This window comes from Nerophis lumbriciformis, linkage group LG02 (genome assembly GCF_033978685.3).
Source record: "Nerophis lumbriciformis linkage group LG02, RoL_Nlum_v2.1, whole genome shotgun sequence".
Taxonomy (NCBI): domain Eukaryota; kingdom Metazoa; phylum Chordata; class Actinopteri; order Syngnathiformes; family Syngnathidae; genus Nerophis; species Nerophis lumbriciformis.
In genome coordinates this window covers 61,149,141-61,162,847 of record NC_084549.2, presented here as the reverse complement: position 1 = coordinate 61,162,847, position 13,707 = coordinate 61,149,141, and the positions used below count along the sequence as shown (strand labels likewise).

Below are 13,707 nucleotides of genomic sequence, written 5' to 3'. Positions count from 1 at the left end.
TATTTTGGAAACTGAGCTACCAGTTTTTTACCGTAGAAAAATGTGGCATAATTTTTTTTTAACGTTTACAGTAATACACTGTCAAAAAAAATGTCGATTTTTACAGTCACCAGAATTTTACTGTAAAATGTTTGGTGTTTTTTTCAACATATTAGTGGAAATAGAAAAACAGTACCATTTTTTTTTTTTAATTCTGCCAGTTTTTTACTATGAAAAAAAAACGTATCGTTTTCATACAGTAATACATCGTAAAACTAACAAGCATAGGTTTTACGGTAAAAAAATAACTGGCAGCTAAGTCGCCAGAATTTTACCGTAAAAAACAGTGGTAGTGTTCCATCCATCCATGTTTACTGTAATTACAACAACAAAAAATGTAAATTAAAAAATTTCATTGATTACTTGTCATCAATAAACAGTCCCATTTTTTTTTATTTTGGAAACTGAGCTGCCAGTTTTTTACCGTAGAAAAATGTGGTGTAATTTTTTTTTTTTACATTTACAGGAATACTGTCAAAAAAAACTTCGATTTTTACAGTCACCAGAATTTTACTGTAAAATGTTTGGTGTTTTTTTCAACATATTAGTGGAAATTGAAAAACAGTACCATTTTTTTATTTTTTATTCTGCCAGTTTTTTACCATGGAGAAAAATAGGTATCGTTCTCGTACAGTAATACACCGTAAAATCAACAAGCATAGATTTTACGGTTAAAAAAACAAACTGGCAGCTAAGTCACCAGAATTTTACGTTAAAAAGCAGTGGTACAGTTCCATCCATCCATGTTTACTGTAAGTACAACAAAAAAACATTGTAAATTAAAAAAGTATATAGTGTATTTTTTTACAATTTCATTGAGAACTTGTCATTAATAAACAGTCACATTTTTTTTTATTTTGGAAACTGAGCTACCAGTTTTTTACCGTAGAAAAATGTGGCATAATTTTTTTTTAACGTTTACAGTAATACACTGTCAAAAAAAATGTCGATTTTTACAGTCACCAGAATTTTACTGTAAAATGTTTGGTGTTTTTTTCAACATATTAGTGGAAATAGAAAAACAGTACAATTTTTATTTTTTAATTCTGCCAGTTTTTTACTATGAAAAAAAAACGTATCGTTTTCATACAGTAATACATCGTAAAACTAACAAGCATAGGTTTTACGGTAAAAAAATAACTGGCAGCTAAGTCGCCAGAATTTTACCGTAAAAAACAGTGGTAGGGTTCCATCCATCCATGTTTACTGTAAGTAAAACAACAAAAAACATTGTAAATTAAAAAAAATTCATTGATAACTTGTCATTAATAAACAGTCCCATTTTTTATTTTTTTTTTGGAAACTGAGCTGACAGTTTTTTACCGTAGAAAAATGTGGTATATATATTTTTTTTTAACGTTTACAGTAATACACTGTCAAAAAAAACGTAGATTTTTACAGTCGCCAGAATTTTACTGTAAAATGTTTGGTGTTTTTTTCCACATATTAGTGGAAATAGAAAAACAGTACCATTTTTTTTTTTTATTCTGCCAGTTTTTTACCATGGAGAAAAATACGTATCGTTCTCGTACAGTAATACACCGTAAAACTAACAAGCATAGATTTTACGGTAAAAAAAAAAACTACTGGCAGCTTAGTCGCCAGAATTGTACCGTAAAAAACAGTGGTAGGGTTCAATCCATCCATGTTTACTGTAATTACAACAACAAAAAACATTGTAAATTAAAAAATGTAATTGATAACTTGTCATTGATAAACAGTACCATTTTTTTAAATTTTGGAAACTGAGCTGCCAGTTTTTTACCGTCGAAAAATGTGGTATAATTTTTTTTTAACGTTTACAGTACCGTAATACACTGTCAAAAAAACTGTAGATTTTTACAGTCGCCAGAATTTTACTGTAAAATGTTTGGTGTTTTTTTCAACATATTAGTGGAAATAGAAAAACAGTACCATTTTTTTTTTAAATTCTGCCAGTTTTTTACCATGGAGAAAAATACGTATCGTTCTCGTACAGTAATACACCATAAAACTAACAAGCATAGGTTTTACGGTAAAAAAAATAACTGGCAGCTTAGTCGTCAGAATTGTACCGTAAAAAACAGTGGTAGGGTTCCATCTATCCATGTTTACTGTAATTACAACAACAAAAAAACATTGTAAATTTAAAAAATTCATTGATAACTTGTCATTAATAAACAGTCCCATTTTTTTTTATTTTGGAAACTGAGCTGCCAGTTTTTTACCATAGAAAAATGTGGTGTAATTTTTTTATTTTTATGTTTAGAGTAATACACTGTCAAAAAAAAACGTAGATTTTTACAGTCGCCAGAATTTTACTGTAAAATGTTTGTTTTTTTCAACATATTAGTGGAAATAGAAAAACAGTACCTTTTTTAAAAAAAAAATTCTGCAAGTTCTGCCAGTTTTTTACCGTGGAGAAAAATATGTGTATCGTTTTCGAACAGTAATACACCGTAAAAACAACGAGCATAGATTTTACGTAAAAAAAAAAAAATTAGCAGCTTAGTCGCCAGAATTTTACAGTAAAAAACAGTGGTAGAGTTCCATCCATCCATGTTTACTGTAAGTACAACAAAAAAAAACATTGTAAATTAAAAAAGTATATAGTGTATTTTTTTACAATTTCGTTGATAATTTGTTTTGAAATCATAAGTCTGATTTGTAAGTATTTATTTTTACAAAAAATGGTTGCAATATTTTAAAATGTCCGGATTTTCCAGCAGTACATATATTTTTTCTGTCAAACATTTAGTATGAAAAAAATGAAAGTACTTTATTGAAGCATGTTATTCACAGGCGTTCGCAGGGCAAATAAAATGATCTGGCCCCCGGACCTCGAGTTTGACACCTGTGGTTAACGTTTGTAAGCCAGGCAATTGTTTGTACATAAAAAATAAAGAATAAAATAAAAACGGCAACAAGTGAATAAGCTTTTTGTCCTTTTTCAAACATATGATTTGTGTGTGAAATTGCAGTCAAAAAAGTGTTTTTCTCTCTCTCATTGATTCACATTGGTGTTGCCAGGCTGCCGAGATTCACCCTAAAAGGCTAAAAAGAACCCCAGCCAAAAACATGCCGATTCATGAAAAGTGACATTTGTCTCGCAGAACAAAAACATCTTTTGTGTTGAGGGTGAAATGTGTGTGCATGGCAACGTGTGTAAGCATCACTTATGTAACGTCAACAGCCCGCCTTCCTTTTTACCGGGACTTCCTCTAGATTGTGTCCAGAGAGGAACTTCTAACGGGCCCTCGGAGGTAAGAGTTCAGGGTCGGAGGGGAAGCGGAGGGAGTCCAGGGATTAAAAAGAAACAAGGTCTTCCTTTTCATTTATTTTAGACACGCAAAGAGAGCCTCTTCCTCTTATGGCGCCAGTCCTCTGATCCATTTCCTCTACCTCATGCACCTGCATCTTCACTTCAAACGTCAGCCTTCGAATAAGTAGACAGAAAAGTGTTTTTGCTGAATTATTTCTTTCTTGCAGCATGTATTGTAGGCTGCCAAATGAATAGACCGGTCCTGGTTGAACGGTGGACCGGCATCCCACAGCAGTGTGTGACTGGTAGGAGTGCACACAAACATTGATTCACACAGGGATCACGATTCCTACACATTTGATTCTAAATAGATTCGTAATTTTCAAAAATCAGTTAAAAAAAAAAAGCTTGTAGTTAAGTGGACTGACATCCCACAGCAGTGTGTGACTGGTAGGAGTGCACACAAACATTGATTCACACACGGATCACGATTCCTACACATTTGATTCTAAATAGATTCGTAATTTTAAAAAAATCTGTTAAAAAAAAGAAGCTCCTAGTTGAGTGGACTGGCATCCCACATCAGTGTGTGACTAGTAGGCGTGCACAAAAAAATGTATTCACACACGGATCACGATTCCTATACATTTGATTCTAAATCGATACGTACATTTTTAAAATAAGTAAAAAAAAAAAAAAAGTTCGTAGTTGAGTGGACTGGCATCCCACAGCAGAGTGTGACTGGTAGGAGTGCACAAAAAAATTGATTCACACACGGATCACGATTCCTACACATTTGATTCTAAATCGACACGTGATTTAAAAAAATCTGTAAAAAAAAAAAAAAAGAAAGCACAGAGTTGAGTGGACTGGCATCCCACAGCAGTGTGTGACTGGTAGGAGTGCACAAAAAAATTGATTCACACACAGATCACAATTCCTATACATTTGATTCTAAATTGATACGTAATTTTTTAAAATCAGTTTAAAAAAAAAAAAAAAAAAAGCTTGTAGTTGAGTGGACTAGCATCCCACAGCAGTGTGTGACTAGTAGGCGTGCACAAAAAAATGTATTCACACACGGTTCACGATTCCTTTACATTTGATTCCAAATAGATTCGTAATTTTGTGTGTGACTAATAGGGATGCACAAAAATATCGATTCACTGCTGAATTGCAATTCTTATTAATTTGGTTACAAATCGATTCATTAAAAAAAATAGACAAAAACATAGCACCTAGTGGAGGATTGGGCTGGCATCCCACATCAGTGTGTGACTTTTAGGAGTGCACAAACAAATTGATTCACACACAAATCACGATTCCTATACAGTTGATTCTAAAAAGACATTTAAAAAAATCTGTTAAAAAAAAAAAAAAAAGCACGCAGTTGAGTGGACTGGCATCCCACAGCAGTGTGTGACTGGTAGGAGTGCACAAAAAATGTATTCACACACGGATCACGATTCCTATACATTTGATTCTAAATCGATTCATAACTTCCCCCACCCAAAAAAAAGATATAATAGCTCCCTGTTGAGGAGTGGACTGACATCCCACAGCAGTGTGTGACTAATACGGATGCACAAAAAAATTCCCTGCTGAATTGCAATTGTTATTAATTTGGTTACAAATCAATTCATTAAAAAAAATAGACAAAAACATAGCACCTAGTGGAGGATTGGGCTGGCATCCCACAGCAGTGTGTGACTGGTAGGAGTGTACAAAAAAAATAGATTTACACACATATCACGATTCCTATACATTTGATTCTAAATCATTTCATAATTTTCCAAAAATAAAATTAGTATTGGACTGGCATCCTACAGCAGTGTGTGACTAGTAGATGTGCACAAAAAAATCGCTTAACATCAAAATCGCAATTCTTATACATTTGATTTTAAATTAATTCATAATTTTGAAAAATCCATTAAAAAAAGCTCTTGGTTGAGGAGTAAACCGGCATCCCACAGCATTGTGTGACTAATAGTTGTGCGCAAGAAAATCGATTCACTGCTCAATTGCAATTATTTTACATTTGGTTCTATATCAATACATAATTTTAAGAAAATAGACACAAAAACATAGCTCCTAGTTGAGGAGTGGACTGGCATCCCACAGCAGTGTGTGACAAGTAGGGGTGCACAAAAAAATCGATTCACTGCTGAATTGCGATTCTTATAAATTGAAATGCCAGGTTGTTGCAGCTATTTAAGAGTCTTCCATATTCTGGGAAATGTGGTTTGAAAGTTGTTTAACAAATATCGTCGTCGGTGCTATGCCACAGCAGTGTGTGACCAGCAATAGTGAGTGATGCAGCTGTGTAAAATGCTTCCACATTCCACCAAGTGTATGGACTGTTTTAAAATCCCAATTTCGAAAGAAAATTTGCCTGAAATGATGTTCAACAAATGGCTGAAAATTAAAACTATGTGCACTGCCATCCCACAGCGCTGTGACCAGCATGAGTGAAGGATGCCAGGTTGTTGTACCTGTGTGTGATCCTTCCACATCCCGCCAGGTACAAACTCCGTTTCCATATGAGTTGGGAAATTGTGTTAGATGTAAATATAAACGGAATACAATGATTTGCAAATCATTTTCAACCCATATTCAGTTGAATATGCTACAAAGACAACATATTTGATGTTCAAACTGATAAACTTTTTTTTTTTTTTTTTGCAAATAATCATTAACTTTAGAATTTGATGCCAGCAACACGTGACAAAGACGTTGGGAAAGGTGGCAATAAATACTGATAAAGTTGAGGAATGCTCATCAAACACTTATTTGGAACATCCCACAGGTGGACAGGCAAATTGGGAACAGGTGGGTGCCATGATTGGGTATAAAAGTAGATTCCATGAAATGCTCAGTCATTCACAAACAAGGATGGGGCGAGGGTCACCACTTTGTCAATAAATGCATGAGCAAATTGTTGAACAGTTTAAGAAAAACCTTTCTCAACCAGCTATTGCAAGGAAATTAGGGATTTCACCATCTACGGTCTGTAATATCATCAAAAGGTTCAGAGAATCTGGAGAAATCACTGCACGTAAGCAGCTAAGCCCGTGACCTTCGATCCCTCAGGCTGTACTGCATCAACAAGCGACATCAGTGTGTAAAGAATATCACCACATGGGCTAAGGAACACTTCAGAAACCCACTGTCAGTAACTACAGTTGGTCGCTACATCTGTAGGTGCAAGTTAAAACTCTCCTATGCAAGGCGAAAACCGTTTGTCAACAACACCCAGAAACGCCGTCGGCTTCGCTGGGCCTGAGCTCATCTAAGATGGACTGATATAAAGTGGAAAAGTGTTCTGTGGTCTGACGAGTCCACATTTCAAATTGTTTTTGGAAACTGTGGACGTCGTGTCCTCCGGACCAAAGAGGAAAAGAACCACCCGGATTGTTATAGGCGCAAAGTGTAAAAGCCAGCATCTGTGATGGTATGGGGGTGTATTAGTGCCCAAGACATGGGTAACTTACACATCTGTGAAGGCGCCATTAATGCTGAAAGGTACATACAGGTTTTGGAGCAACATATGTTGCCATCCAAGCAACGTTACCATGGACGCCCCTGCTTATTTCAGCAAGACAATGCCAAGCCACGTGTTACATCAACGTGGCTTCATAGTAAAAGAGTGCGGGTACTAGACTGGCCTGCCTGTAGTCCAGACCTGTCTCCCATTGAAAATGTGTGGCGCATTATGAAGCCTAAAATACCACAACGGAGACCCCCGGACTGTTGAACAACTTAAGCTGTACATCAAGCAAGAATGGGAAATAATTCCACCTGAGAAGCTTAAAAAAAGTGTCTCCTCAGTTCCCAAACATTTACTGAGTGTTGTTAAAAGGAAAGGCCATGTAACACAGTGGTGAACATGCCCTTTCCCAACTACTTTGGCACGAGTTGCAGCCATGAAATCCTAAGTTAATTATTTGCAAAAAAAAAATAAAGTTTATGAGTTTGAACATCAAATATGTTGTCTTTGTAGTGCATTCAATTGAATATGGGTTGAAAGGGATTTGCAAATCATTGTATTTCGTTTATATTTACATCTAACACAATTTCCCAACTCATATGGAAACGGGGTTTGTATATTGACCGTTTTAAAACCACAATTTAAAACGCAGTTTAGCAAAAATCGTTTTGACGCGGCCATCCCACAGCAGTGTGAGAAATCGCCAAGTAAAAGTCCCGACAAAAGCGCCGACCCAAGTGTCCTTATAAATCACTTTTCTTTATTTAAATCAGCGTTAGGCAGTTATGCTATGAACAACAAAATAAAAACAGTGACAAAAAAAGAGAGCGGGACATAAAAGATGAGCTCCAGCTGACAAGGAACTGCACTTGGCACTGGATGAGACGTCCACGGAAAGAGGAAAAAAAAGAAAAATATACACATTTACTCCAAAATGAAAAAGGAAAAGAAATGGAAGTGCCTCCAGTATTCATCGCGTCGGCCTGCTGGGGGACAACTTCAATCTCTCAAGTTTGGGTGCCCGCCGTTTTTCCCAATCAAACTGCCCTTCTGTGACTGGCCGCATTAGGAGGAAATATACAAGACGTCATGAGGCGGGACAAACACCCCCACACCGGAAAGTACCATCACACATACCCATATCAAGCTTCGGGCGGGGCGTCATTTTCTTCTACTTCATTTTTTTTTTTTATATATCGCCCCTTCAAGGAATTAAGTCTTCATAAAAACACGGAGGAACTTCTGTTACCACGATACACTCCATTTGCAATGGTAGTAGTGCACAGCAATGAAAAAGAAATGCAAAAAAACAAAAATGGAATCCCTCTCCCGGAAAAGAAAAAGCGGCTTATAAAAAAAAAAAAAACACGTCTGTGGGGAAAAAAAATAATAATAAAAAAAAGTGATTAGTTGTCGCTGACAGATGCTTGAAAGCTCGTGGCGTTTGGAGGCGGACCCTGATTGTGATCTCGAAGGCGCGTACAGGTGCGAGGGGCTTCTACACTTTGCGGCCCCGTCCCCGGTTTTTACGCTGATTCGTCGTTTCTTAAGAACTCCGGCTGTGCAAAGATGGAAGTGTTTGTCAGGGCTGGAGGGGGAGAGGAGGAAGGAGGAGAGATCAAAAGGTGGCGGCTTGGCGTCCTCTGATGTTTGAGGAGCATCACGAGCCCGAAGAGAAGAAGGATAAATAGATATATTCTCTTATGGGGAGGGGGGCGGGAAATGTGTGTGTTGCGCTGTGCGATCATGTAATGTGTGTGTGTGTGTGTGTGTGTGTGTCGGGCGCTTTATCTGACGGTGACGCCGAGTTTTTGCAGCACGCGGACGCCCTTCTCCTGGTACTCCTCCCGGGTCAGCCAGAAGTTGTCCTTGTCCTTCATGATGTCGGCCAGCACGGCCCCGCCCAGGAACACCATGTGCTTTCGCCGGGGAGGATCCTCGATGCGGATCTTGAATTTCTACGAGAGACACAAAAGGATGGGGGTAGGGGGGGGACACAGGAAGTTCACATCTCGAGACGCTCGCCAGAATTGTTCCTCCACGCCCTGCTCTGCGAACAACACCGAGATAGACGCAGGGAAAACATGCAAAAGTTTGCACATGATACCACAGTGGACATCAGTATCAGACCTTTTATTTAGCTTCCGTTGCAACACATACACTGCTTAGGTCCCCTTTTAAGCTAAAATAACTTTTTCATGATGTTCTAACTAGAGATGTCCGATAATGGCTTTTTTGCCGATACCCGATATTGTCCAACTCTTAATTACCGATTCCGATATCAACCGATACCGATATATACAGTCGTGGAATTAACACATTATTATGCCTAATTTTGTTGTGATGCATTAAACAATGTAACAAGGTTTTCCAAAATAAATCAACTCAAGTTATGGGAAAAAAAAATGCCAACATGGCACTGCCATATTTATTATTGAAGTCACAAAGTGCATTATTTTTTTTTTAACATGCCTCAAAACAGCAGCTTGGAATTTGGGACATGCTCTCCCTGAGAGAGCATGAGGAGGTTGAGGTGGGCGGGGTTGAGTTGGGGGGGCGTATATTGTAGCGTCCCGGAAGAGTTAGTGCTGCAAGGGGTTCTGGGTATTTGTTCTGTTGTGTTTATGTTGCGTTACGGTGCGGATGTTCTCCCGAAATGTGTTTGTCATTCTTGTTTGGTGTGGGTTCACAGTGTGGTGCATATTTGTAACAGTGTTAAAGTTGTGTGTGTGTATATATATATATATATATATATATATATATATATATATATATATTTATTTATTAGGGATGTCCCGATCCGATATTTGGATCGGATGCCGATATTTGCCAAAAAATGCGTATTGGCAAGGCATGGGAAAATGCAGATCCAGATCTAGTTTAATAAAAAAAACTCCGGTCCGTGTTTTCCAACACACCGATTTAAATAATACATTCCACTTTTCTGCTGCTCCCTAATTTCCGTTCCGCATTTTCCAGCACACCTTCAACACATCCACAGGTCTGTGGATTCTCACGCAGTTGCTTTTAGCTGCTGGCATTACACGACAGGCTCTTCTCACTCTTTCCTGTGTCTCCTTCCCACAGACCGCAAGCGCACCTTCTTACACACGTCAAATACTGTCACGTCATACGTCACATACGTATACGCCCTTTCCCAGCAGAGAGGTAACAGCATGGCTAACGTTAGCTGTGATACTAGCACAGCCGTGCGAGCAACGCTCCCTCTAAGGTGCGCGCCTGTGCAATTGCGCACTGCTCAAGCGTCCTCTGCGCACGGCAAATCTATGCCACGCACAAAATCAAATAAAAAAATAAGTGCATAACAATTTTTGACACACGGACACGACAGAGAAAACAGTTTTCGTCATCATTGTTCAAATATTGTAACGTCTGTCGAGACGCTTATCTCCGTTCGGTGCCACACGCCCACATCATCAAAATGCCGAGGCAAACATTTCCAGATCAACACCGTATGAAAAATATAGTGATTTTTTTTAGTTGTGATTTCCTTCTCTGCATGAAAGTTTAAAAGTAGCATATATTAATGCAGTATGAAGAACAATGTTTTAATGTAAACACATAGAATCATCATACTGCTGTGATTATATGCATCAAGTGTTCATTCAAGGCTAAGGCAAAATATTGAGAGATATATCGTGTATCGCAATATGGCCTTAAAATATCGCAATATTAAAAAAAGGCCGTATCGCCCAGCCCTAGTTTCAATGATGCCATTTCTGTTTGTCATGTATAATTTTTTCTATTTTGTGTTTATCCTTGAATAAACAGGTCCGTTTCTTGTTACCAACCATTGTGTATTATTCAAACTCCCCTAATTCAGCTGGCTAGTTGTTAGCAAGAGTACTAAAACCCTTTTCAACATGATTCTGACAACTAAGTAGGCTAAATAACTTTAAACTTTAATACATGCTCGAATAGGCCAGTATCGGAACAGAAGTGCAAAAACCTGGATATATATATATATACCGTATTTTCCGCACTATAAGGCGCACCTAAAAACCACAAATTTTCTCAAAAGCTGACAGTGCGCCTTATAATCCGGTGCGCCTTATATATGGGTTAATATTAATATTCATAAAGTTTCGGTCTCGCAACTACGGTAAACAACCGCCATCTTTTTTCCCCGTAGGAGGAGAAGAAGCGCGCGGTGCATGCTGGGATATGTGACGTTTCATTTCCATTTGTGTGTTTATGTAAAGACCCCAAAATGGCTCCTATTAAGTGTGTTGTCTGTCTAATTATAAATAATGCAGACGAGGCGTGTTAACTGAGTTCTCAACGTTTACTCACAGCGTGCTCATAACCACATTCTAACTGCCAGCATACAACAACGCTTCTCAGGGCTACCGCGCATGCTCGTCACTAGCGTTGCATGCTGGGTAGTGTAGTTGTTATATTTGCTAGCTCATAACATCACATTAAGAGACACGCTTACGCGCTTAATTCAATACTCGCCGTCATTCCGGGTGGATTGACAAAAGACCTCCAGCCGCTAGATATTGGTGTAAACAGGGCATTCGAAGCTAGACTGCTAACTGCGTGGGAACAGTGGATGACAGAAGGCGAACACACCTTCACTAAGACAGGGAGACAGCGCCGGACGACATACGCCAACATCTGCCAGTGGATCGTAAATGCCTGGGCAGATATTTCGGTCACAACTGTGGTCCGAGCTTTCCGGAAGGCAGGATTCACAGAACTGCTGGACAACAGCGACACTGACTCCGATTACTTCGACGAGACGGAGCCGGCCATTTTGGATCCCACATTCGCCCAACTTTTCAATTCGGACACCGAAGGAGAAGAATTCGAGGGATTTATGAATGAAGAATAACTTCAGAAAGTGAGCGTTATGTTTATTTTGTGTGTTGTGACATTAACATTATTGCTCTGCACTATTTTGAATTTTACTATGTTTGTGATTGCACATTTGCGTACATTTTGGGAGTGAACAGAGTTGTTAGAACGCTGGTTTTTAATATATTATTAAAGTTTGACTGACCTATCTGACTGTTTTTTTGACATTACTTTAGCGCAGTTAGATGCGGCTTACAACACGGGGCGGCTTATAGGTGGACAAAGTTTTGAAATATGCCGTTCATTGAAGGCGCGGCTTATAACCCAGGGCGCCTTATGGTGCGGAAAATACGGTATATATATATATATATATATATATATATATATGTGTGTGTGTGTACACACACACGCACTTTTTAATAACATTGGCTGCCAGTACTATGATTAACAACAAAAATATCTACCGTATTTTTCGGACTATAAGTCGCAGTTTTTTTCATAGTTTGGCCGGGCTCCAGTGCGACTTATATGTTTTTTTCCTTCTTTATTATGCATTTTCGGCAGGTGCGACTTATACTCCGAAAAATACGGTATATATATTTTTTAACTCAATGCTTAATTCTCTATCAATTTCAGGTCTGTCGATACAAAGTAAAAAAAATAAAAATGTTGAAGGTTTTATGATCTTTTTGTCAAAGAAAATCATGTTTTATGGCAAAAACACGATATATGCGATACTCATCCCCCAAAGAAAATTCAAAGAGGAATATTTGATGTGAAGTAAATACTCATGTTTTCAAATTAACGAATAATCCTGTTATTAATCGCGATTTTAATATAAAAAATAATTTGTGATTATTATTTTTGCCATAATGGTCCTCTCATTAAGCATGTTTATGCTAATTAAAAGCACTAGTCACTAAATGCTCTTGTCATGTGTCATGATAATACGTTAGATGTGTACTTTCTTATGGAGGCAAATAAGATGAGGAAAAAAAAGTGTGGAAGTTCATTCATGGTTTGATACAGGAGCGTGCAGACTGACTATGGGATGTCCAAGTGCACGACTAACATGTGCAACATCAAATGGACTAAAAGGGGAGTAAAAAAAAAAGAAAAGAAGAAGAAGAAAGCGTCCTCCTGGGAGATGTTTGAATCCAAGTGAATGCAAGCATGGGAGCGTCACGCCTTGCCGCCATTTGTAATATTCCTTGAACATCAGCGAGTCTAAAGTCCATCGCCCGTGAAGTCACCATATAGGAGACTCTTTGAACAGCAAAGAAACTATTGTGCAATGTCATTTTTCTTTGGCTTTTTTGTACCACTTGTTACAAAGGGATCAGCCTTTAGAAAAAAAAGAAGCGTTGTGATGCATGTTAGCACTTGCCAGCACAGTCAAGATAGTTTTGCTGTTAACTTCCTTTGACATTTGTTAGAAATGTTCAAATGTCACTTAACAGGTAATAAAAGCATTTTGGTGACAGTTTGACAGTGGAACAGATTATTTTATATTACTTTACTTTCTGTGAAGGTTAAAGATTTTCACAATCCAAACAAAGGAGGTAATGTCCAATTTTAGAGGGACATAATTTGAGCTCTAAATGCATAATGAGGTTGAGTCCTAAATGAAACGTCAATACTCGCTTGATGGAAGCGATGTTTGTCAGTTTGCCTCTAAAGGCCTTAGTGGCCACATGCGTGGACAGCACCTTTTAGCTCTTATTTCCAAAATTGTGTACACTACTGAATTGGGGTCTTATGCCGACATATGGACACTTATACTGCCATCTGGTGGTGTCAGAAGAGTACAATACAATGGAATTTGGAAAAAAAAGTGTAAAAATAAATATTAGCATGTGACTACACATGAAGTACACGTTTGTGTACTTATGGACTAAAGTACATCATATCAAAAGATGATTTTTAGTTTTTATTCTAATTAGGGTCCAATAAGCCCAAATAGCAAAGAGAAATAAAAAAGCACCTTAAGAGGTTAAGTTTATTCCCACAAACTTATGGCTGAGCGATACGCGTTAGGTACTGTGACGTTACACGTCACAGTTAGGAAATAGTTCTGATAGCTGATCAAATAAAAGTCTTCAACGATGCGAGGTTACAT

General features: G+C 37.8%; 1 protein-coding gene across 1 annotated transcript in view; it reads right to left on the bottom strand.

Moving 5' to 3' along the window:
- Positions 1-7,505: 7,505 nt before the first annotated feature.
- The window catches only part of LOC133610049 (actin-related protein 2-B), a 32,831-nt gene continuing 26,629 nt past the window's right edge, over positions 7,506-13,707 (bottom strand). Inside the window, exon 9 of the mRNA XM_061966113.2 lies at positions 7,506-8,725. Coding sequence (XP_061822097.1) covers positions 8,555-8,725 — 171 coding nt within the window. The 3' untranslated portion in view covers positions 7,506-8,554. The remainder of the gene's footprint in view (positions 8,726-13,707) is intronic.